Source organism: Mirounga leonina, unplaced genomic scaffold (assembly GCF_011800145.1).
Source record: "Mirounga leonina isolate KUSES-001 unplaced genomic scaffold, KU_Mleo_1.0 Mir_127, whole genome shotgun sequence".
Lineage (NCBI taxonomy): Eukaryota > Metazoa > Chordata > Mammalia > Carnivora > Phocidae > Mirounga > Mirounga leonina.
Genome location: NW_023270316.1, coordinates 58,566,709 through 58,592,418, shown reverse-complemented (window position 1 = coordinate 58,592,418; position 25,710 = coordinate 58,566,709). Strand labels below are relative to the sequence as shown.

At 44.8% G+C, this 25,710-nt stretch overlaps 2 protein-coding genes across 5 annotated transcripts in view; both read right to left on the bottom strand.

The window, feature by feature from the left end:
- Positions 1 to 3,556: 3,556 nt before the first annotated feature.
- MLNR (motilin receptor) lies at positions 3,557 to 5,536 on the bottom strand. Its single transcript, XM_035002962.1, has 2 exons — positions 4,669 to 5,536; positions 3,557 to 3,945 (listed from the first exon to the last, which is right to left on the bottom strand). The coding sequence occupies exons 1-2, from the start codon at positions 5,534 to 5,536 to the stop codon at positions 3,557 to 3,559; spliced, it is 1,257 nt and encodes a 418-aa protein (XP_034858853.1).
- A 13,197-nt stretch (positions 5,537 to 18,733) lies between these two features.
- Positions 18,734 to 25,710, bottom strand: part of FNDC3A (fibronectin type III domain containing 3A) — a 158,333-nt gene continuing 151,356 nt past the window's right edge. For all 4 annotated transcript variants that reach the window (XM_035003413.1, XM_035003411.1, XM_035003412.1 and 1 more), the window contains one exon: positions 18,734 to 21,246. In XM_035003413.1, coding sequence (XP_034859304.1) covers positions 20,932 to 21,246 — 315 coding nt within the window. In that variant the 3' untranslated portion in view covers positions 18,734 to 20,931. The remainder of the gene's footprint in view (positions 21,247 to 25,710) is intronic.

The window sequence follows — 25,710 nt, the reverse complement described above, 5'->3', positions numbered from 1 at the left end:
TCGAGCCCCGCATCGGGCTCCCTGCTCCGAGGGAAGCCTGCTTCTCCCTCTCCCTCTGCTGCTCCCCCTGCTCCTGCTCTCTCTCTGTGTCAAATAAATACATTTAAAAAAAAAAGTTGGCTCACAATGAAAAACTGCCTTGCATCTATGTTTAAGGAAAGTCTTTTCAAAGCTCCCCTTAAAACACTCGACCTGCACAACCATGAACACTTATGTCCCCAACGCTTTCACATGCTGGTGAGTGTTACTGTTACAGGAGTAGAAATGGTCAGGAGGGGATGTGTTCAAACATTAAACATGTTGCCCTCTCATGTCCCATTGAGGGCTTGTGCAGGGGACTCTAGGTTCCCAGGAGGTGTTGTGCAATAGCTTCTTTGAATATTTCCTCAGAAGTGGAAATGTCACATATGGAAAAGGGAGGAATGTATGTCTCTGTGAGTAACACCACCGTGATATTCTGCATGCCCATCTGATGTAGGTGATTTTATTACCCTGTGAGCGAAATCTGGGGGTTAGTCTGGACGACACGATTACACATTTCAAACAAGATAGTGCCATTAGAAAGGAGATTGACTTGGATGCCATGACATGGACTTATCTTTCTAGCATGTTCGGTCATACACTTAGCCTTCGCTTGGTAAATATTTGCCATGTGAATGAATGAAACACAAACCCTTCCCCAAGGCTGATGCCTCACCTAACAAAAGCATTTTGGTCTGCAGACAGCAGAGAGGGTTTAAGAGAACCTTGCAGGGACGCCAGCACGTGGAGGGTGTGGGGAGTGGCCCTGGGGAACAGCCTTGATGACACCACCCCTGGGGAGAGGGAGGGGGGCCCAGGACCGAAAACCACACTCTCCAATGATCCCTGACCAGCCATCCTGGGTCTTCTGAGGAATCCCCCTCTTGTTACAGAAGGACGCTTTCTGCTGGGGTAGAGAACAATTTTAGATCTGAGAACAATTTTTCAAATATTCTTGACCACGACCCACAGTAAGAACACATTTTATTTTGTGAACCAGGAAAGACACGGGCTAATAGTTGAAACAAGTTTTACAACATAACAGTTCCCCTTACCACACGTGAAGGCCTGGTTTCTCTATTCTGTTCTTGCCCCACTCCTTCCTGTTACAAAAAAAAAAAAAAAAAAAAAAGTGACAGAGTCCACTGATTTCACAGTCCATTAATGAGTGAGGCCAGCACTTCAGAAACAACTGCACAGTGACCTGCAGGAGGGATGGGCTTCAGACCCTCCACCTCAGGCACCCAGTGGTGAAGGAAGGGGGACCCTCCCCACTCCCACACACCTGGGAACACACTTAGGTCACAGGGAAGTGGGATATAAATCCCTCTCTTCTGGAATCTCACCGAAAAAGCTCAAAGGAGAGGTCTTTGCTTCTATAGCTCTATTACACTTAAGATATCAGTAAGGTTCCTAACCATGACCTTCCATAGGGAACAGGCCTCATCTGACTGCCCCACAGACAAACCCCCACGAGCAGAGACACTGTGCGGCATCAGCTCCAGCACACCCCTACGAAGGGCCACCAAGCCGAGGAGTGGCCGGGGCACAAGGCTGGCACGTCCCCCCTGTGCGAACCCTGCTGGCTCCAACAGGGTTCCTCAGTCCACCAGGTTTCAGAGTTCTTGAGGAGGGAGGATGGGGAGATTGTTCTGGGACAAAAGAAGTCAAGGAAAGCTGGGTGCGACAACTTGGGACCTCTGATGTGGTACGTGCTGTGGTGACTCCACAGAGTCCTTTTTGCAAGTAATCACCAAATACCTGCCATGTACAGTCTGGGGACGGCCGCCCCAAGCAGCCACTATCTGCTTGTCCCTCCACTTGGCAGAGACACAATGCAGACGAAAGACTGCTGTCCCAGTTGAGGGCAGGACCAGGGTGTCAGGACCCTTCACGGGGACCTGAAGGCATCACTGTATTTGGTTGGTCAGTGTAAAAGTGACAGACCTTTGTCAGCACGCTGAGTGGACTCTGGATTCACCGTCTGTAGTTTACAACAGAGACTCTGTGCCCTGCCCGCCTGCAGGGGGCGCCATTCTTACAGACGGTGGAGTCAATGCAGCCCTTTGGGGTGCGGGCAGCAGCCCTCTGAAAACAGGTCTGTGTTTTAAACCGTAAAACACAAAACAGGGACAGAGTTGTTGGTCAGAAAGGCGGACACATTCTCTTTCAGCCCTGATTACATCCATTGACTCCTGTGTTTTGCAGTAAGAGCAGCGTCCCATGGCGGGAATGGGTAAGAATCTAAAGACTGGCGCTCAGACTCACACCCACCCTGGGACATCGAAGACTCGATTTCGTCACCAGTAAAACAGGAATGATGGTAATACGTATCCCACCAAGCTGAGGCAAATAAGGCACAATAACGATCTTTATAAATGTCATTACCAGTCACTTTGCAGGGAAGCCAAGCCCTGCAGTTGCTCCCTGCCCTCAGGCTTCCGTGTGCGGGGCGCTGCCTTGAAGCCATGGCACTGGGCAAGCCCGGGGGGCAGTCTCGGGGACAAGTGGGTGGCAACACGCTTGCTGATGCACAGCAGTTCCAAAAGACGGTATTGTCGGGCGCCTGGGTGGCTCAGTTGGTTAAGCGACTGCCTTCGGCTCAGGTCACGATCCTGGAGTCCCGGGATCGAGTTCCGCATCGGGCTCCCTGCTCGGCAGGGAGTCTGCTTCTCCCTCTGACCCTCCCCCTCTCATGCTCTCTCTCTCTCTCTCTCTCTCATTCTCTCTCTCTCAAATAAATAAATAAAATCTTTAAAAAAAAAAAAAAGAAATTCTGCAGATTCGGGCGCCTGGGTGGCTCAGTTGGTTAAGCGACAGCCTTCGGCTCAGGTCATGATCCTGGAGTCCCGGGATCGAGTCCCACATCGGGCTCCCTGCTGGGCGGGGAGTCTGCTTCTCCCTCTGACCCTCCTCCCTCTCATGCTCTCTGTCTCTCATTGTCTCTCTCGCAAATAAAGTCTTAAAAAAAAAAAAATTAAAAAAAAAAAAAGACGGTATTGTCCCTCAACTCTATGATTTGTTCTCAGCCAGGAGTGAGGTGGGACCCCTGAACGTTGGCCTTTACCCACAATTCCCTTCATTTGCTTCTAAAAAATTCTGCTACCTTATGTAGGCATTAAATAATTTCTTGAATAAAAGCTCTAATTATCCTGGGCTCCTTGTATATGCACCATTACATGTATATCCAGAACATGAAAATACAAATACACCCCTGATCTCAGAGGAGACAAGTCTCATGACAGCATCTCTGTATGACTTATTAACCAGAAAATGAGCAATCATATTTCCAAAGTCTAGCAGAACGAAAACTTAGAAAACCTCCCCAGAGCACATTTTGTGTTGTGGGATTTCCCGAGGCTGAAATCAACGTCCTTGAGGGGTATGCCGGGAGGTGGTTAAATTGCGTAGCTTGGTTTAAAAAGGAAAAAAAAAAAATCATGCTGACAAAGTTGCCGATCAATTTGCAAAATGCTGACCACTCTTCCCAATTCTTCCTAACGGCATCAGTTGCCCACTTGCGGTCCTTCTTTCCCTATAGACCTGTTTTCCCTGAAGTCCCCGCGTTGTGGGAGGAAGCCACTTGCTTGGCCATGCTGGTCGACGACGTCTGTACTTTGGTGCTCTGCTCTGTGTAGCCAGCAGTATCTCCTCCTGTGTCCCCCCCCATGTCCCTGCTTCTGCAGAAACTTCTCTGTCTGGACTGCCTGGCCAGCAGCAGGTTCCAGGCCGCTGTTCTGTACTTCTTTGAAATGAGGTTGTAGAGGATCGGGTTGATGGACGCACTCAGATAGAAAAGTTGCAAAGCTACAATGTTAAAGTACTGAGAGAAGTTCATCATCCGAGAATCTTCTGTATTTATGTAAATGATCCTGCCCACGTGAAAAGGCAACCAGCAAACTACAAATGCCAGAACCACCACCACTGTAAAACAAGACACAGGCACCAGAGTTAGCTAAAGCATCCGAAAACAAATAAGCCCCCCTCCCCCCCGCCGAGAAACCATCCGAAATAATAAGTAACAGCAAACAAATTAAATAAACTTTTACCTAGCCGATTCCCACCCCAGGACAACTACCAGGCTGCAAACAGCATCGACATTTGCTTTAAAACTGCATATATGCGTTATCACGGCTGGACATAAACCAGAAGGAGAAATTTCTACTAACAAGCTGTTCTGGCAGTCTTCCTTCCAGCACAATTTTTTGTTTTGATATGGGCATGGTTCACTTTAGCCTGCAGGATAACTTAACATTAAGTTTTTGTTTGTTTGTTTGTTTGTTAATTTAGCTTAATGCGCTCTACCCCATGTTCTCAAAGGTACTATGAGTAATTCACATCTATGGCATCTAACAGAGACAGGCGGTTGGTTTCCCCATCCTGGATCAGCCCGGCTCACGGATCCAGCGGCTTAGCGGACCCAGGCATCCCACCAAATACCACACTCCTCGGGGGCGCCCTGGGGTTACCCAGAACTATCAGAGGACTGGAGATGGTTTTCTCTGGAGACGGGCAGGACCGGCAGGTGGAGGCTGGAGCAAAATGACACAAGGAACTGTAGCTAGAAGAGGCGTTGGGAGACGAGGGGAAGGGGACGCTGCCTGGACCGCGGGCTGGCGTGTTTGGAACAGAGGGGGCGCCACTTACGCAGGACGCGGACCGTCTGCCGGTGGCCCTTCTCGCGCCCGGAGGCGGCCGGGCCTCGCAGCGGGCCCCGGCTCCTCCACAGCTCCCGCCCGATGAGCCCGTAGAGGACGCTGAGGCACAGAAAGGGCAGGAAGAAGTAGGCGGTGGTGACCCACAGCATGACGCGCAGCGCGCCCATCTGAGACGGGCTCGGCCGGCACTCGCGACTGAACAGCGCCGCGGCGGCCGCGGCCTCCGCGGCCTCGGGCCCCGACGGCGGGGACGGCGGCGGCGGCGGCCAGGTGCGGGGCGAGGGGGTGAACGGCGCGCTGCCGTTAAGGTCTGGGACCGCGTCGATGCCGGGGTCTTGCTCGACGCCCACCAGAAAGAAGAAGGGCCCTGCGGAGAGCAGCGCCACGGCCCAGAGCGCCGCGATGAGTGCGCGGACGCGGCGCCGGGTGACCAGGACGCGGGCGCGGAGCGGGCGGCAGATGGCGAGGTAGCGCTCGACGCTCAGCGCCGTCATGTGCAGCAGCGTGGCGTAGGTGCAGCCCTCGCCCACGTAGAGCGAGAGGCGGCAGAGCAGCTGCCCGAACACCCAGGGCCGCGAGCGCCAGAGGCGGTACAGGTCGAAGGGGAGCCCGAGCAGGATGAGCAGGTCGGACACGGCCATGCTGCCCAGGTACAGGTTGGTGGTGGTCCGCATGTCCCGGTAGCGCCCGATCAGCAGCACCGTCACCACGTTGCCGCTCACCCCGACGGCGAACAGACCGAGGCACACGGCGGTCACCGGCACCAGCGCCCCCAGGGGGAAGGGCGAGCAGAGACGCTCGTCACAGGGCAGCGGGGCGCCCTCCGCGCCGTCGCTGCGGTTCCAGGGGCTGCCCATGGACGCACCGCGCCGGGCGGCCGCGAGGACACACGCTCGGCGCCCGGCCGCGCCGCCGCGCCCCCGGCTGGCCCCGGGGGCCGAGCGCAGGGCCCGGCTGGCGACGCGCTTCCTCGGGCAGCCCGCGCGCAGCGGCTCACCGGCCCCCGTCCGCACCGCCCGAGCTCTGCGGCGCCGCGCGCGAGGACGCGAGTCTGCAGGGTCCGCTTTGAGGCCCTCCCACGCGGGCGGCGCGCAGTCTCCGCCCCCGGCCTCCGCCCGCCACAGGCCCGCCCCACGCCCGCGCCACTCCCGCGCCACTCCCGCGCCCTCTCCTCGGCCCGTCGCGTGCCAGGGAGCTTCCCTCCCCGCAAACTGGAACGCGGGAGGCGGCCGCGGCGCACGAGTCCTGCCCCGTCCCGGGCAGCGGTTGCCGAACCCCGGTGAGGTGGGTTGCTGACCCCAGCGGAGCGCGGGCGCTCCGGCCGCTCGAGTACAGAGGGGGACCTTCTCAGGGACCTCGGCTGGTGGCTGTGTCCAGGCGCTTAGGAAAGCCTGCCTCCGTACAAACAGGAGAGGAGTTTAGACCCCGGGTTCTAGTTATGACTCTACAACCAAGTGATCTTAGACCAGTCCCAGCCTCGCCCAGCCCAGGTCTCCTCTTCTGTAAGTTTTCAAGCAGGAGTGGAGGGACTTGAGCAGATAATTTCAGCCATCCCTTAAAACCCTGAAATCGGTGGGCATGACCATGTCTACTGGTTTTAAAGAACAAGGGTGAAGTATGCACGTGTGTATTTGCGGGCTTACGTGTGCTGCATTGTTCCTATGTACAAAATATTTTATGAACAAAAAAGCAGAGTATTTGCCAACGCTAGGAAGAACTAAAATTCTGGGGAAAAGACTAAAACTGATTTATGAGCCAGTTCATTGCGGTCTTAATGACAATAGATGACGCTTACTGAGTGCTTAGGCTGTTTGGCCCTTTGCTTTCCACTTAATACTCATGTCCTTGGGAGCTCATTTTACCCCTGAGCAAAGTGGGACTCGCTTGTGATTTTGTCTCCTGATAAAATGCACACCACACACACAGGAGTCTTGCAATGCCTCGGTCTCCCTGTGGATGAGCTGGTCCTCCAGGGCATCTCAGGCATCGACTCCTGCCGGCGTCCGTCACGCAGTATCATTGCCAGGACCTGCCAGCCCTCCTGCATCTCAGCCTCAGTCATCCCCTTTCTGACCTCGACCCCTGGCTTTCTAGCTCACTTTCTCTAATTCCTCAACTCCTGCAATCCTCCACCCACCCTGGGACCTCCACTTTTTCTCTCTCCCTCCCTCTACCCCCAAACAAAGAAAATGCAATTTCGTCATCTATTGTTGATCTGATTTTCCCTTGAGCGTTCACTGGCTGGGGAGCAAGAGGAAATTAGCCTGAATAAAGCCTAGTCCAGTTGGAAGAATGGAACCGTGCCCCTGTGTGGTGTTCCGTTCTGGATAGCATGCTTATCCCACAACCTCCTCTTCCTTCCCCGCTTTTCCCTAGGGGAGCCCAGGTGTTTGGGAGGAGAGGTCAGGGAGCTTGAAGGTCCTTATGAAATAAAACGGAGGGGGTCACCTAGCTTCGTGTGGGATCTTGGGGGCCCAGGGTTGGCATTTGCCACATTCCAGTTCGGTGCCCCCTTCTTGCCTGGCCAGCAGGTGCTCTGCTAACCCCAGAGGAGAGGTCTGTGGTTAGTGAATTTGTGGTCCCTTTTTTTGGCTCAAGGGATGCTCGCTGGAGTACCTGACACCTTCCCCTTGGCTCTCACGGCTGCAGTCCCTGAGGTTCTTCCCTTTTCTCCATTCTGCCCCAGAGCTTGGTCTACCCAACGTCTGCTGAAGGCTCCTTGCTCTTTCCCCACCCACCATGGCGGCCCGCGCCATGCAGGCTCACAAGGGTTACTACACCGTCTCCTACTATTCTGTATACTCGTCCTCCATTCACACACTCCTCTTCTTTGTTGTATTCTCTCTACACTGCTTGTTACCAACTGCTCTACTATTTAATCTACTTAACTCTTTGTTTGTTATCTGCCCTGCCCCTTCCCCTACCGACATCCTGTGGTCCAGAAGGCTGGGCTGTGATCTGTTGTGTGCTGTGCTCTTTCCCTAGTGTCTGGATCAGTACCTGGCACAAAGTGAGAATTTAATAAATATTTGTTAACTCAGGGAACGGATAAGCTTCTGCAGAACCAGGTACCATTATTTTCTTTACAATTCCCAGTGACTGAGAACAGTACTTTGATTATAGTGGGTGTTCAGCAAGTGTTTGTTGATATTCAGGTTCCAGATAGGATACTGATATGGAGAGATGGGTTCGCCCCAGGCTTTTTCTACATCATGATGCTGCAACTCAAGCAGGACTTGGTCTGTCAGGCAGATCTGAATCCTTATTATAATGGCTTGGCGGTCCGTGTTTTAGGAAGAAATGGGATGAGCTATCTGGAGAATGACTAAATCTGCTTTCTACTTTGTATTTCTAAGGTTATCCACCAGCTTACTGACTTCATACTTCATCTGATGGGAGGAAGAGGACGTCGTCAGGGGTGTGGACACCTCTCCCCTCTCCCTTATGGGTGTGTCTGCGCCTGGTACTTGTGTGGGGTGAGAGCGAGGCCAGGTCTGGCCCTGCTATGGCTCTATGTCCCTGGAAGCAAGAGACTGGTATCATCGATAGGCCCTTGGCCCTTGGCTGGAGGCCTCATAGGTTGGCTTTTTGGCGGGCTGGGATGTCCTGACTAAAAATAAAGCTAACGCTGGTAGTGTGCAAGGTGCTGTTCCAAGTATTTGCATATTTTAACTCATTTACTCTTCAATAACTGCATTATGAGGTGGGTCTTTTCAGTACACCCGTTTGGGTGTATTTTATTTTATTTTTATTTTATTTTAAAGATTTTATTTATTTATTTGAGAGAGAGAGAATGAGACACAGAGAGCATGAGAGGGAAGAGGGTCAGAGGGAGAAGCAGACTCCCCGCTGAGCAGGGAGCCCGATGTGGGACTCGATCCCGCGACTCCAGGATCATGACCTGAGCCGAAGGCAGTCGCTTAACCGACTGAGGCCACCCAGGCGCCCCAATTTATTTTATTTTTAAAAGATTTTATCTTTAGGTAATCTCTACACCCAACGTGGTGTACTTACAGCCCCGCGATCAAGAGTCTCATGCTCCACCAACTGAGCCCGCCATGCGCCCCTCAGTATGTCCCTTTTCCAGGGGAGGAAAACAAAGCACAGAGAAGCTATCTCTGTAAGCGGAGTTACTGTTTCTCACGTCCGGGGGCCACGACCACTGTGCCCTATACACACCACAGCACTACCAGCCTTGGGAGTGGTTGGCATGTTCTGGATTCTGCTAGGAAAGTGTCTTTTAGCTCATATTCCAGATATGAGCTGGACAAATGGAAGGATACTGAAAGTTTTAAGGAGCATTAGGATACATCCATAACTTGCAATTTACCTGTTGACATTTGTAGAAACTCCACAGGTTTAATACTCGCTTCTCCACAGAAGAGCAGGATGGGAGGCAGAGGTTGAAAGCTGAATGCACACAGCAATTGACCCACGTTTCGTAACGTTTTGCGTCAACATTATATAGTTGGGAAATTTCCCATGACGTTCCAGCTTTTCAGTTTGTCTTGCAAAATGGTAAGATCTGGCAGCTCTGGGCCCACATTCCCCAAAGGTGGTGGCAATCCAGGCTGAGCAGGGGCTGCTGTATTTAGACAGACACCCACTCAGTGGGCACTCCACAGCCTTCATCCCTCACACGGTGGCTCTGTGGGCCCCACACCCAGCGCCTTCTTCACTTAAAGACCTGCTGGCTCCTATAGACCCCAGGTGCCAGGAAATGGCACCTTATTTAATAAAATACAGAGATGGCAGAGCTCCGCCCTGGAAGGGGTACGAACCCCTGGCAGAAAAGGCTGAGGGCTGGCTCTGGCTGGCCCTCATCTCCAGAACCTGACCACTACCTTGACCCCGGGCCTCAGGCTTTCCCAGATTTCTCTCTGCACAGCAGGGACATGGCAGGGCACATTCAGGCAAGACTCTGTGGGCTGCAGAGATTCCGGATATGCTGTGATTGTTGCCGAAGCAATTTTCTCTTGGTCCTAGTTTCTCCTAAGAGAGACAGGCTCCCCCTGGCAATGATTATCAAGGATGTTGGTGGAGAGAGAGCAAGTTCCTGGGAAGGGTGGCCGGGAAAAGGGTGTAGGACCTGGGGAAATCCCTCCTGGAGATTCCGGTACCCCTTTCCCAGCCCCAGTGGATAGTCCCTGGTCAAGAATGACCGTCCCGGCTCCCATGGTCACCCTGGGCCCAGTTGGGCTCCCCCGGCCATGCTCTCTCTGCTATGCTGTGGTTGCTGGCGTCTTCTGCACCATCAGCCACAGGAGCGCACTTAGAGAGCTAAGCCCCCCTGCTTGAAGTGTTGTACCACCCTCGAAGCTAAGGAGATGCTGAGACATAAGCCACACTTCTCCGGGCTCCTGTAATAGCAAAAATCTCAGCATGTTCATGACGATGAAAATAAAAAGGGAAAACTATGAATGTTGTTTATGATGCAGCTGGTCTGAATTGCAACATCTGGGAAGACCTGCAAATGCTACCTTAGAGTACTCTGCTCCTGCCTTCCCTTCTTCCAAGTTTTTCAGCACACTGTCTGTCCAGTCAGAATGCCCCACAATGGCCATGTCCATACAGTGAGGAAGACGTGTCTAAAGTAATAAGGAAAAATTTCTGGGCACCCTCACCCCTATATTCATCTTCTAAGGGGACAGAGTTGTTGTTGGCTGTTTCTACCTCTTAAGGGGGCTGGCTAGGTATAACTTTCTGTCTTAGGTATTAGGCATGAATGTTCTTAACTCTTTCTGTGGAGTGGAATGGAGGGAGGTAGAAGGACTCTGTCTTTGGGGAATCCTTCCATCTTTTGTGTGGGGGTCAGTGTGGAGGCTTTCTTCAGGGAACCCTGCACAGAGTGATGAAGAGTGTGGGGCAGAGCCCACCACTTAGTATGTGGACTTGGGCAAGTGACTTGATGTCTCTGAGCCTGCGACTCTCATCTGTGTATAGGGACCACCTCACTGGGTTGTTCCCGTGAGTCAACATCAATCAAGTCCTTAGCTGGGTGCCTGGCATGCAGTGAGCCCTCTCTGTTAGTTCTTCTTAATCATGATAATAACATAAAAAAGAGGCTATCTTTGGGTCCAAACGAGCCCCCTATCTACTTCTTTCTTTGGTCAACTCTTATGCCTTCTGGCACCCATACCTATGCCCCTGCTCTTAGCTCTCTTTCCATTGCTTTCTGTCGAAAGCCCAATCCACTTGCCTTTCAAGAGCACTCAGAATGTTAGTTTCTAGGTCAAGTTTCCCAAGGCCCTCAGTGTGATGCGAGTGTTGTCTCTGATGCCCTCAGGGCTCTCGTTAGCTCCCTGGTACCCCTGACAGATCGGGTTGAGGCATGGGTGAGCTGACTCTTGCCTCTCGTCTTCACCTCCCTGGAGAACTGTCCCCCCCCCCGCCCCGCCCCCGTTCCAGCCTCTTGCGTCTGTGCAGGTGGCTGGGGCTGGGCCCGTTGCAAACAAGCCAGGTGTGCAGGTGCAGCGCGTGGGCAGCACAGGGCAGGGGCTGCTGCCTGAGCCAACAGCCTCCAAAGACCAGTGCCCCCTAACACCTCACACATTTGTTTCTTGTTCCCCTAGAGCCTGCCTCGAGTGTGGGGGACACTCTAGGGGGCTTATCTCCATTTGGTGGCTCGCTGTTCTAGGCATATGACATCTCCATAAGAGCAGGTGCCCCCTTCATCCCTAAGGCAGGGGAAGAGAGCAAATTAAATGCTCCTGCCTGGAAGTGACTGTACCAGCTTCAAGCTGCAAGTCTCTGGGCTCCAAAGCCCCCCTCCTGGGATTCTGCACATACTCATCTCCTTGGCCCACCCACTCCCTGTTGGGCTTGTCAGCAGGAGTGCTGGAGGGCAGGGCAGCGAAGAAGACACTTGCGCCTTCCTGTTCGTGCCCCTTTCACCGCCATCCCGCGAGGGCCCCGTGCCCTCCCAGCAGCACTGGCTTCAGCCTCCAGCTCCTCTGGGCACAAACAGAAGGCCCACCAGCAGCAGGCAGGCAGCCTCCCCTCCTCAGAGGTCTGGTTCCCAGTTCCCGGGGCTCCTCCTCGAACCTCCTAGGTTCTGATACCTGCAGCATCTTCCTTTGGCTTCCAGCCCAAAGAGTGGCAGCTTTTCCCAGGTATTTATTATGTCTGTGTCACCTGTTTGCTTTCACGGCCTTCTAACACTTGTTATGCCAAGGTCCAATGTTAAATGAGCCTTATTAAGTATCTAGTGTGGCATCTGTTTTCCTGGCTGAACCCTAATGAATAGAGGGATGAATGTCTTTTCTGCTTACCTTTCGTTAGCCAGAAGTCATCTGGCCTCTTCCAACCTCAGGTAGGTGGGGAGTGCCCTGAAGAAGAACCAGTATTTGGCCAGGAACCTTGTATTTTGGAATTCAAACCATGTGTTCCAGTAACTAGTGCCGGATAGCAAAATTTCTGACCACTCGGCGGCTTAAGACAACCCTTTGATTGTGCTAATTCTGTGGGTTAGGAATACAGGAATGGCTTGTCTTTGCTTCCTGTTATCTGGGACCTCAGCTGCAAAGATCCAAAAGCTGGGAGTGGCTCGACAGCTAGGGGCCAGCCCCTGAAGTCTCATTCACTCACCTGTCTGGTGCCTGGACCCAGGAGACTCGAAGAGTGGGATGCCTGACTGGAGTGCTTGCATTATTCTGCACTTTGCTTTTTAACTTCATAACATGCCTTGGTGTTCTTTCCAGATCAGTAAACAGAAGGCTGCTGTATTCTTTTTGCTATAGCTGCATAGCATTCCATTACGTTGAGTGTACAATTTATTTAATCATTTTCCCATCGTTGCTCATTTAGGTATTTCCCCAGTCTTTTGCTGTTACAAACAGGTCTGCAATGAATAGTGTCCAGTGTGTCACAAGTGGGTGATTAAATGGGTAGGTTAAATATTTGTCGGTGGACCTGCCTGATCAAAGAGTATGTGCAATGTGTAATATCCCGTCATAGGAATTGTACAGCTTAAACTCCGCCAGCAATGTCTTGTTTTTTTACCGTGTTACTGACATAGTGTGTAACCAAAATTTTGCAGTTTTGCCAATGATAGTGACAAATGGTTTTTTGTATTTTACTTTGCATTTCTCTTGTTATGAGTAAGATTGAGCATCTTGTCATATGTTTGAGTTCTTTGTATTTCCTTTTCTGTGAACTGCTTGAATCCTTTGCCTGCTTTTATATTGGGTTATTGGTTATTTCATCTTCACATATTTAAGAATTTATTACGTTTTTCTATATTAGAGAGATTAGATAGATTAGCCCTTTCTGGAATATGAATGGCAACTATTTTTTCCCCAGGTTTGCTATTTCCTTGAACTTTTTTTTTTTTAATTGCTATGCAGAAGTTTTTATTTATATGACATTGAAATGATCAATCTTTCCTTTTGTGGATTCTGTATCTTGAGGCATGATTTGAAAGGCCACTTCCATGCCAGGATTATATAGGAATTCTTTCACATCTTTTATTTCGTTTGTTTCCATTTAAATGTTTGATTCATTTGGAATTCATTCTGGTGTAAAGTGTGGGTGATATGGATCCAACTTTTTTTTTTTTTTTAAGATTTTATTTATTTATTTGACAGAGAGAGACACAGTGACAGAGGGAACACAAGCAGGGGGAGTGGGGGAGGGAGAAGCAGGCTCTCCGCTGAGCGGGGAGCCCGATGCGGGGCCTCGATCCCAGGACCCTGGGATCATGACCTGAGCCGAAGGCAGATGCTTAATGACTGAGCCACCCAGGCTCCCCAATATGGATCCAACTTTTAATTTCTAGGTGGCTATCCAGTTGTCCCAACATCATCTATTGAATTGCTCATTTTTACTTCACTGACTTGAGGTGCCAGCTTTGTAAAATACTGAATTCCTACGTGTTCTTGAGACTATGGACTTCCTGTTCTGTTCCTTTAGGTTTTTTTTTTCAGTACTCATAAGTTATTGAGGCATTATAATTTAGTGGGGCTAGTCTCTCATTGCTCTTTTTCAGAGTTTTTCTATTTTTTTTCAAGATTTTCTTTTTTTTATTTATTCATGAGAGACAAAGAGAGAGACAGGCAGAAGGAGAAGCAGGCTCCCCGCGGAGCAGGGAGCCCGATGCGGGACCAGAGTTTTTCTATTTTTATTTTTCCAAATGAATGGCGGTGCCATACTCTTTTATTTACAGTGGGTTTATAGTATCTTTTAAAACTTGGTGTCCCTTTGGGGCACCTGGGTGGCTCAGTCTTTAAGTGTCTGCCTTCTGCTCAGGTCATGATCCCAGGGTCCTGGGATCGAGCCCTGCATCGGGCTCCCTGCTCGGCAGGAAGCCTGCTTCTCCCTCTCCCACTCCCCTTGCTTGTGTTCCCTCTCTCGCTGTGTCTGTCAAATAAATAAAATCTTAAAAAATAAAAATAAAACTTGGTGTCCCTTTAAAAAAATTCTTAACTATATTGTCATAAACTGTGTACACTCTTTCTGGAAATGTGTGTACTCCTGGGGCTTTTTGCAGTTTTACCCTCTTCACCCTCTGGAGGTCATTCTGAGCCAGATTCGCAGGGACTGGACACCAAATTTTCCACAGCATGATTAGACACTAGATTTCATGCTGGTATAAAAGTTAGAGACATTAATTATTAGTATTACTGGAGCACCCAATACATGAATTTTCCTCAAACGTGGTTTTCTAGGTTACTTTTCAGAACATAGGCTGTGAGAAACAAGGCCTATACTACTATATATGGACATTCCTACTGCACAGCAGTTGTCATTGGTGAAGTGTGTAACTGCAAAACGTATTTTCTCTAAGACCACTGAATCATCCTAGAAATAATGAAGAGTGTCAGATAGAGCTGATAACTTTGGCCTGGGCAGGCCAAATCATTTAATAATTATCATGGACATCCATAAAAAATTCAGCCCACCCACTGAAAGTAGTAGGGACATCCAAGGGGGTCTGGGAAGTTTGAAAATCAGGAAGTGAGAAGTTGGTCTGTGTCCTTAGCAAAATGGATTTAATGATTAGGTCAGTTTATTGATTTGATGATGTCCAGGATTCTCTAGTCCTGTGCTGTCTGTATATTAGTCTTTAGGTTTATCTTATATTCCCTTTTCAAAAAATTGAGGTGAAATTTACATAAAATTAACCATTTTAAAGAGAACAATTCAATGGTATTTAGTATGTTCACACTGTTGTGCAACCATGACCTCTGTAGAGTTCCAAAACATTTCCAAAATAAAACCCCATACCCATTAAGCAATTACTCTCCATTTCCTCCTCCCTCCAGCCCCTGGCAACCACTAATCTTTAGTCTTTGCGGATTTACCTATTCTAGGTAATTCATATGAATAGAATCATACAACATGTGATCTTTTGTGTCTGGTTTCTTTCATTTAGCATGTTTTCCAGGTTCATCCACATTGTAGCTATATTCCCTTTTTGAACATGTTAGCTTGTCTCATTCGTGCAAGGGACAATAAAGGTACTTTCATCCTTGGAGGGATGAGTATTTAAGACAGAGGGTTATTTCTGGGGCTGAGTGTAAGCTCAAAATGGAAGTCAAAGTATCAAAAGATGAAACTGTAGAGCAAAGAAATTAGAGCTGCTCATTTAGTTTGTTACTTGTATCAGATTGTCCTTGTCTGATTTCTGTTCAATCCTTAGAGGGCTGTGGATTGTTTTGGATAGGGGGAAGTGTTTAGTACAATGCCTGGCTTGCAGAAAGTACTCAATAAATACTATTATAAATGCAATATTATTAATTTGATTTCCTTATTGAATTCAGGATTTGTGAGAGAGACAGCAGAGGATAGTGTGGGGAGGCACTAGACCAGTCACCTGGGTTCAAATCTCAGCTCCATCATTTGTTAGCCATGTGACTTTTGGCAGGTGCTTAACTCCTCTATGCTTCAGTTGATATTTAATACGGCAATTAAGAGGATTATATAACTAAGGTAAAGCATTGAACATAACGCCTAGTGTGCATTGAGTGGTGAACAGATGCAAACCATTATGATTTGAATAAATCACGTGGCTTCAATATCTATTGCTTCAAAGATCTTTTCCTTGGCAAATTTCCCATAGCAAGTATCCTTTTTATTATATAAGATGAAAAACAGTCATTATAGCATCTAAACGTTTGAAGGCTCCACTCTGTACATGGAAGATTTGATGACTGTAACTATTAAAATCTTAGTTCTGTCAACTTTCTTTTTTGTATTTTCTCCCTTTTAAGAGTGTCAGGGAGAGAATAATGAATGAGTAATTTAAGGGATACTATTGAGGCTATATACACTATCTTAAAAAGTATATATGAAAATAGAATTTAAAAAAAATTTTTTAAAGATTTTATTTATCTATTTGAGAGAGAGAATGAGAGAGAGCACACAAGAAGGGGGAGGGTCAGAGGGAGAAGCAGACACCCTGCCGAGCAGGGAGCCCGACGTGGGACTCGATCCAGGGACTCCAGGATCATGACCTGAGCCGAAGGCAGTCGCTCAACCAACTGAGCCACCCAGGCGCCCTGAAAATAGAATTTTTAAAAAGTTCTTTAAAAATATAAGGCATTAATTATCATCACCAATACTGATGGTAGGTGGCTAGGTTACAGCATGCCTGGTTTTAGGTTTTGGAGAATCATTTTCTTTTGTAATGTCTGCCTGATTAAGCCACCACCCACAAGGGATCCTTCTATAGAGAATGTTCATGATGGTAAGGACCATCATGCAATCCATGGAGTTCAAACAGGACATACATATTTCTTTTCCAAACTACAGAAAAAAGAAGTGACATGCAACACTGTGAGTCAGTATCATATTCTTCTCAAGGCTGGATTCATACTTTGTTGCTTCTGTGAAGTGATGCCCCTATATTCAAAATATCTCCTCTTCCCCAACCTAACATTTTAAGCTTTATTATGGTACCTACAGTTGTGACACTTAGGGATGTACCTGGATTTTTAAAATTTTTTTTTTAAAGATTCTGTTTGACAGAGAGAGACACAGCGAGAGAGGGAACACAAGCAGGGGGAGTGGGAGAGGGAGAAGCAGGCTTCCCGCTGAGCAGGGAGCCCGATGCGGGGCTCGATCCCAGGACCCTGGGATCATGACCTGAGCCGAAGGCAGACACTTAACAACTGAGCCAACCAGGTGTCCCTGTACCTGGATTTTAAAAAGCAATGTATCCATAGTGTTGGGAAAACTGGAGAGTAACATGCAAAAGAATGAAACTGGAGCACTTTCTTACACCATACAAAAAAATAAATTCAAAATGGATTAAAGACCTAAATGTGAGACCTGAAACCATAAAAATCCTAGAACACAGGCAGTAACTTCATAGCAACTGCTTTCTAGATAAGTCTCCTGAGGCAAGGGAAACAAAAGCAAAAATAAACTATTGGGATTACATCAAAATAAAAAGCTTCTGCATAGAGAAGGAAACAATCAACAAAACTTAAAGGCAATTTACCGAATGGGATAAGGTATTTGCAAATGACATATCTGATAAAGAGCCCCTAAAATACACAAAGAACTTATAAAACTCAACACCCCAAAAGTTAATAATCCAATTAAAAAACAGGCAGAAGACATGAACAGACATTTTTCCAAAGAAGGCATATAGATGGCCAATAGAAACATGAAAAGTTGCTCAACATCACTGATCATCAGGGAAATGCATATCAAAGCTACATTGAGATACCACTCCACACCAGTGAGAATGGCTAAAATCAACAACACAAGCAACAAAAGGTGTTGGCAAGGATGTGGAGAAAAAGGAACCCTTCTGCACTGTTGAGGGGAATGCAAACTGGTGCGGCTACTCTGGAAAACAGTATGGAGGTTCCTCACAAAGTTAAAAATAGAACTACCCTACACTTCAGCAATCACACTACTAGGTATTTATCTAAAAAATACGAAAGAAAAACAAATATAAATATATATATATGATGGAATATTAGCCATAAAAAGAATGAAATCTTGCCATTTGCAACACGGATAGACCTAGAGATTATGCTGAGCAGAATCAGTAAGAAAAAGACAAATAGTGTACAATTTCACTCAATATGGGGAATTTAAGAAACAAACGAGCAAAGGGGAAAAAAAAGAAGAGAAGCAAACCAAGAAACAGACTCTCAACTATAGAGAACAAACTGATGGTTACCAGAGGGGAGGTGGTGGGAGGATGGGTTAAATAGGTGATGGGGATTAAGAAGTGCACTTGTTATGATTAGCACCAGGTGATGTATGGAAGTGTTGAATCACTATGTTGTACACCTAAAACTAGTATTACACTGTACATTAACTGGAATTTAAATACAAACTTAAAAAAAGGGCGCCTGGGTGGCTCAGTTGGTTAAGCGACTGCCTTTGGCTCAGGTCATGATCCTGGAGTCCCAGGATCGAGTCCCGCATCAGTCTCCTTGCTCAGTGGGGAGTCTGCTTCTCCCTCTGACCCTCCCCCCTCTCATGCTCTCTTTCTCTCTCAAATAAAATCTTAAAAAAAAAAACTTAAAAAAAAAAGGGCAATGTACCCCCTTTGAGATCTGTGGATGGAAATGTTAACAGGGGTAAGTGAGAGGGAACACTGAATCTTCTGGTACGTGAGAATTTTCAGGCATGGGATGAACTTTCTGGCATGGTATTGTAGGTGGACATGCTGAACTTCCTGGTGGAGGGCAGACATGGGGGCAGATAGCAGTGCCAGTAATAGGAAGGTTCTAGGTCTCTGAAAGCTGAGAAAAAGAAGGTACTAACTAGGAAATAGAAGAATGCAGGAACGGTATGAAGGTCAGATTTCCTTTCCAATGAGAACTTTACCTCAGAGCCATCCTTATTCTTTATACAAGTAAAAGAAGCAAGATGTCTAGAGAACTGCATAAAATCAGGTCACTAGGATAAAACTTATTTCATTCTTTAATCTACTGGATGTTACCTTCTTGAATATGGGTCCTCTCACACTGAAGATTTGAATACTGATAAAAAAAACTATTGTAAACCCACTGCACGAAGGGAGACCTTAACATTTCATTCTCTAAAAGAGGCAGCAAATAATGAGTGTATAGGAATACAATAAACATATCTCAAAAAAGAATGATACAACTTTTATTTTCCATGGATTTTAAAGATACTTTTGCTACATAGTTATGTATTTTTATGAGATTATATTTTTTCATTTGTATGAAGTTCAACCTTATACAATTTTAAGGTGATATGTTTGGTAGTGTATAATCTTTAAAAAGTTTAGAGTTTTTGGAATGTACAGTATATGAGGTAAAATCAAGATTACATTAAAAATTGTTTTCTCCTCTGCACTGATTTTGCAGTGAGGCTCAAATGGCAAGCACACTATTAAATGACATTTACTATCAAAAATAGGAGTTCATTTGAGTTACTATGAAAAACATAAGCCACTGTAACCGCCACAGTGGCATATTTTACCATTTTAGACATTCAACTATATAGAAATCTCTGGGCTATTACACTCAAACTCATTTGTATTGCCAAATGTGGCACTTTTAAGAAGTTTCTAGAAAATAATCGCAATCACTGTTGTTTTGGGGGGAAAGTTAGCCTATACATGAGATTAAATTTAAATAAAATGTAAACATACAGTATATTATAGTGACAGATCATTCTTACCACTTGGAAAGGCCAAGTTTATCCGTTTCTTTTTTGAACAAAGTTAATGTTTTTTCTACAGCACAGATCATTTGACATAAAACAGTTACAATACATGCCCATTCTAATAGAAGAGAAATTCTTCAGAGATCTTCAAAGCACAAAACATATGTCCTTTTTTCAAAGACTGACAGAAGTGCTTAGTAATCACTAAAATGCTAACCTCAGCAACTAAAAATTAGTGATTCACTATCCTAAAATTCAAATAATAAATTAAAAAGGCTAGTTACAAGTGTTTTACAGGTAACAACAGATGTGATAAAACAAGAATTTTAGATAGTTTATCATTACAAACTGTATTATTACTGGCAGTCATCGACATCTATGCAAGATGTACAATGTGATACTTGACAAAATTCAATCTGATCATCCAATAACTCACAAATGCAAGCTCACAAAACATTAATGAATTATGCAATTGCAAAGTGCTCTAATGCAACATTAACCACATGCAATCAACAATTTGGAACAGTATCCAGACAGACATTACATTAAACATTAGTTTTTCAAGAAAGAAAGCAGCTTGAAGTTTACTGGTGCAAATTAATTTTGTCTTCAGATTTGGTGCCCCAAACAAAAAGGTTAGGTTTGATTATGAATTCTGATGGTGATGGCAGTAGTTATGGGAGAAGCAGCAAAACTTATGGGAGTTCTTCAAAATTAGGCTATTCCAGATAGATGGAGTGAGTGTGTGTGTGTGTGTGTGTGTATATTTCTACACTTGGTATGTATAGTTTATATATATGCCATATATGTATATGCATGTCCTCATACACATACATATAGTTCAGAGGCTCATAAAAACCAAATTAAATAGGTTTGAAATTCAGAGCTGAGTATGATTACTTTTAAAAAGTATAAAGCCCTCTATTCTTTTCCATGTTCTCAAGACCTGAAGAGGTGCTTTTTGAGTAAACATTAAAATATTTTTAGGCCAAGTAAACTGTCTGTGCTTTCTTTAAGTGATTTATCTGTAAATTCATGAATATATACTTGTAATGAAGAACTCCACATTTATCAAATAAGAAGTTTCTTTTTTCATGCATATTCTTTCATCCAGTTTTTGTCTGCTAAGCCCCTCCAGTTATTCATCATAATCCCATTTACCAAATAATTAAGACAAATGAGGAGGTAGAAATATAGCACTAGATTGCTTTCACAGCATCAGACTTTAACATTTTTTTTTTTATAGCATGTTAGTGTAAATTTTAATCATTCTGAATTTTTCACTAGGTAATATCTTTAGAACAAACAGATCAGGTTGTCACTGTTACACTCATGCTGACTGGTCAAAATATCAATTATATATTGTTGCCTCTTAGAAAGTTTGTTTTACAAGAAGGCATATAAAAAAAAAAAAAGAAAAGGAAAGAAAAAAGTCCCAACCAAACAAAAAACCAAAAATTGCTATTTCTGTGGCTTGCATTCTAATAAGGTGCAGCCTCTACCTAACGATATAAGCATTGAAAATGGCAAAAATGATGTATTATAGTCTCAATGCCAGTGCTAAATGCGACTGTTTTTGTAAAAGCAATACAGAAATAATTTTAGTACATGACAAAATAAAATGTAATACAGTATTAAAAATAAAGTTATATTTTCACTTGATTACAAAGTACTGAATGATAAAGGCAATCAGAATGGAAAAGAAAGCAAACAGCACGAGGATGACGGCGGCACACTGCTCGTCACTCAGTGCCCGCCGGGTCCTTGTGCTTTCCACAGTGTCTCTGTTAGTGCTGGCTGGTGGGTCAGTCCTCTGAGAGATGAAGAGCACTGTTGTGCTGTAGGGACCTACCAGGTCCTGATGCCCGACAGGGTCTTGGCACTGGCGAATGGCACACACACGGAAACGATATTCACAGTTCAGCTGAAGGCTTGAATACCGGAATGAAGAGTCAGGACCCTTGTAAATCTGTTAATAAGATAGTGGAAAAAGAATTATGTATGAAGGATAGGCAGAAAATCTGTTTTACAACTGGCTAGTTTTAGAATTATTTTTGACATGGAAGCTCGTGAGTGCCACTGCTTTTGTCTTTTAAATGGCATTTTAAAAATACCTACCTTTACATTAAAGAGCTTACCTGCTGTATAAGGGCAGGAGAAAGTGGAAAAGTGAGGATGTGAGATCTGTCCTCACAGAACAAGCAAAATCAGCCCACAGGCATTTCCTTGGTTTTCTCAAATGTAAAGTCAAACTTTTGTGAAACCATTCCATGAAAAGAGAAACTACGTCTAATCATGCTTCTTCATTATATATAAATCTTTGTAAAACTGGTTTCTGTACAATTTCAAACATCTGCTCAATGAATGAATAAGGGGAGCTTTCTACAGTTGTCTATGGCAAATTATTTTATACACTTTAAAGAAACCACTTAGAATCACAGAGTTGGATCTTAAAACCCAACTCCTCTGCCCATCCCTTAGAAAGGAAATAACAAGAATGGAATTCCATGGATTTTCAAGAGTGCTAGTGATTAAGAGGAAATGTATTGGGACTGGTCACTCCTGGTCCAAGCACCGCTCTGCCATTCACACTTCATGTTATCTTAGACCAATTACCTTAGTACAATGAGAATAGTTGTGCTGTATGGTAATTATGAGAGTGAAATAAACTAATACTTGTTAAAGGACTTAACACAGTGTCCAGCACATGGCGAGTGTTCAATATATGGAAGCTATGATTTCTGTTAATGAGTCCCTCCCCTCATTCTATAAATGAGAAAACTAAGGCTCATAGTGACTGCTCAATTGAGTTCTTCCAGCTAGTCGGTGGCCTCTAAGTGAGATCAACCCAAACCAGGGCTAGCCTTCTTTTTCAAGCAATTTTAGCTGCTTCAACTGTATCTGTGTTGTAAATCTAAATTTTTACATACTGGTTTGCTCCTGAAGGAGCAAGGTCAAGAGCTTTGTCTCACTTTGTCTCTTCAGAACCCAGTATATAACTGATACTTAAGCCAACTAAATTAGTGAATTATTTTTTTTAGCATTTAAAAAATTTTTTTTAGATTTTATTTGACAGAGACAGAGAGAGAGAGAGAACACAAGCAGGGAGAGTGGGAGAGGGAGAAAGAGGCCTCCCGCCGAGCAGGGAGCCCAATGTGAGGCTTGATCTCAGGACTCTGGGATCATGACCTGAGCCAAAGGCAGACGTTTAATGACTGAGCCACCCAGGCACCCCTAAATTAGTGAATTACACTATAGGTCAAAATGTGTGTCAGTGGATGCTGAAAATCTATAAAGGAGCTTTTACTGAAGGAAGTAAGACTTATGATGAAACAAAGAAAATGGTAAATATGCATTAGTTCTGAGGATGCACACAAGCAATACAGGGAGTGGGAATGTAGTAATGTTCACATCTGGACCATGGTAAAAGCAGTGATATCAGTAAATTAGAAGACTGTATTAGAAAGCAGTGTGAAAGAGTACACAATGGGGGCGCCTGGGTGGCTCAGTTAGTTAAGCGACTGCCTTCGGCTCAGGTCATGATCCTGGAGTCCCGGGATCGAGTCCCGCATCGGGCTCCCTGCTCGGCGGGGAGCCTGCTTCTCCCTCTGACCCTCCCCCCTCTCATGCTCTCTCTATCTCATTCTCTCTCTCAAATAAATAAATAAAATCTTTAAAAAAAAAAATTAAAAAAAAAAAGAAAGAGTACACAATGAACCCAAAATAGTAAAAATAAAAAAAATATGTATTTGTCATATAGATGTAATAGGTGGTATTTGTTTTTAAAATTTTCTTTACTTTCCATTTGTCTTCAAATGGGCATGGTAACCTCAACAAATGGTATGAGGGTGATAGGTGACGAGATCTGACAGAGAGTAGGAATATGTTCATAACACCAGTTGGAAATTTAGGTCTAATTCCACTGGGGCCACTTTAGGTGTGTGATATTTACAACAGTGTTTAAGGAATCCTGATCATAAAGCTGAATGAGGGATTGAGGGAGTTGGGCACGATAGGGGCTCCTGCTGTATAAAAGCACAAGGCTATGAAGCTTTGGTATAGTTTTTATGTATCATTTCTAGAAATGATTTTTAGTTGAGTAGGCAGGCAAAAAAAAATTCTTTCAAGAGTTCAAAGCTTGGGGACCAAAAAGATGTTAGTATTTATGACACTGATGAAGTGAAGAGTTTGGAGAGGAGAGATTGGGAGGGAAGATAATGAGGTCAAGTTTTCAGTTTTATGTTTCAGATGTTAGAAGGATATCTAAACAGGGAGACATCTTAGATAATTGTAGATATAGGACTGAAGAAAACAGATAAACTTGCTAAAGCATATTTATAGAAATGTTCATATAGCTAAGTGAAGCTATTCAAAATAAGCCTCAAGCTTGAGATAAGGTGGTTAAGTCTGAGACTGAGAAATAACACCATTTCCACTCCTCCATTTCATACTGACAAGATAAAATTGTTGCGATCTTAGTAAACAGAAAAAGGCAAGTAAAACTCTAATAAATTCATAATTTTTTGGCTTGTAGCTATCACTCACAGATTACTTAGATAAATTACATATAATTAAAACAAAATGAAAAAACAGCTCTTTATATTTGCTATCAATCAACTATCCATTTATAGGCAGAGTATGGCAAATATCAATTAATGCAGATTTACAATTAAGAAAATGGCAGATAAGAGAGAGTACGGTTTTCATTTTGCATTTTATTTTTTTCATCTTAATGGAGAAATGCAGACTAAACTTAAGCTTGTGAAGTTTGTGCATGTATAGCTGGCTAAAGAACTCTGAAATAGTACACCAGCTGCAACAGAATTTTATAGGAAAACTTTTAAAGAAAGTTTAGATTTTTATAAGTTGGTATTTGTCTTTTAGTTTTTTTTTAAAGATTGTATTTATGAGAGAGAGAGAGAAAGAGAGCACGAGCAGGGGGAGGGGCAGAGGGAGAGGGAGAAGCAGGCTTCCTGCTGAGCAGGGAGCCCCATGTGGAACTCAATCCCAGTACCCTGGGATCATGACCTGAGCAGAAGGCAGACACTTAACCGACTGAGCCACCCAGGCGCCTTGTCCTTATTTTAGCTTTGTGAATATGTCATAGCATGAAGAAAATAACAACTATAGAACAGGGGCCAGTAAAAATGAAACCAGTATCTTACCTGTTTATCTCTCTCCATATCCACACATTCTAGAAACCTATTTGGTTGGCTAGATTAATTTACCAAGTACTCATACAAAAATGCAAAATAGTCCTTTTTTATCTTTCAAGGATAAGTGAACATGTTTACTATCAAAGATAACCACTTTTGAAGTTGTCATTACAAAGGAGCAAATTCTGTTTAACTATTTCTACTTTCTGCATGTTTCACATCCACAATCTGATTTTACACTGAGTAATATACACTATATATATTATTTACAGCAGTTAGTATCAGAATGATTTTAACAGTATGTTACGTGCAGACTTGTTTGTAGCTTTTTTAAGGTTTATTTTGCATTTGATTACATTTAAAAGTAATTATTCATTATGACATATGATAAAAGGCATTATCTTGTCATATAATATATATAATATGGCACATATGGTCATATATATGTATATAATATGGCACATATGGTCATAAATCATCCTTCTGTAATTTATGGATATATTATTGCAAATACTTACTTCGTAGTGATCAATACATGAAGAGAACAGTAAAAAACCCTGAAAACAACAGAATGTAGACAACTAGCCACATGGCTCTTGTCTATACCATTCCTCTCCTCTATTATTGTTGAGGGAGTTATAAGTGAACTTGGAATTTTAGAGCAGTTCTTAGGTTTACTGTGCATAAGCACCACTTAGAACTTAAAAAAAAAAAAAAGAAAACAATCATGGGTCCTGTTCTTAGACATTCAGGTTTACTAGGTCTGCAGGCCACTCAGAGGGGCACTGCTTTTGGGAATCTAAGTTCAGAAGTTTTAAGAAAAAAAAAAAGTTGTATAGAATCCACCAAGCCACTGTCCTAGTACCCATTCTCTGACACTGCCAACAGTACTGATTTTTGATGGGGTATCAAACTCTCCCTTACCCAATCCTTGTACTTGGAGAAGCTTACCTCATTATTAACTGCAGAGGAGGCCTCTAAATCCTGAAATAGTCATTGGTTCAGGGATGGCTTTGCAATCTAAGTGCTTTGTCTTCCCTGAATGTGAATGAGTGAAAGTAAGTTCCTCACAGCTAAGGGCAGTCACTGAAGACTGTTGAGAAAAACCATGCCCCTGATGACTTCACTGAGCTTCTGAATCAAGCCTCCTGAAGCCTGCCTACCTTCAGGCTTCTCCCTAAGAGGATTTACACTTAATTGTGCTAGTCTGAGTTGGTTTTTATGGTACTTACAACATAAGGAGCTGTGACACAGAAGTGCCTTAGGTACAGACTCCC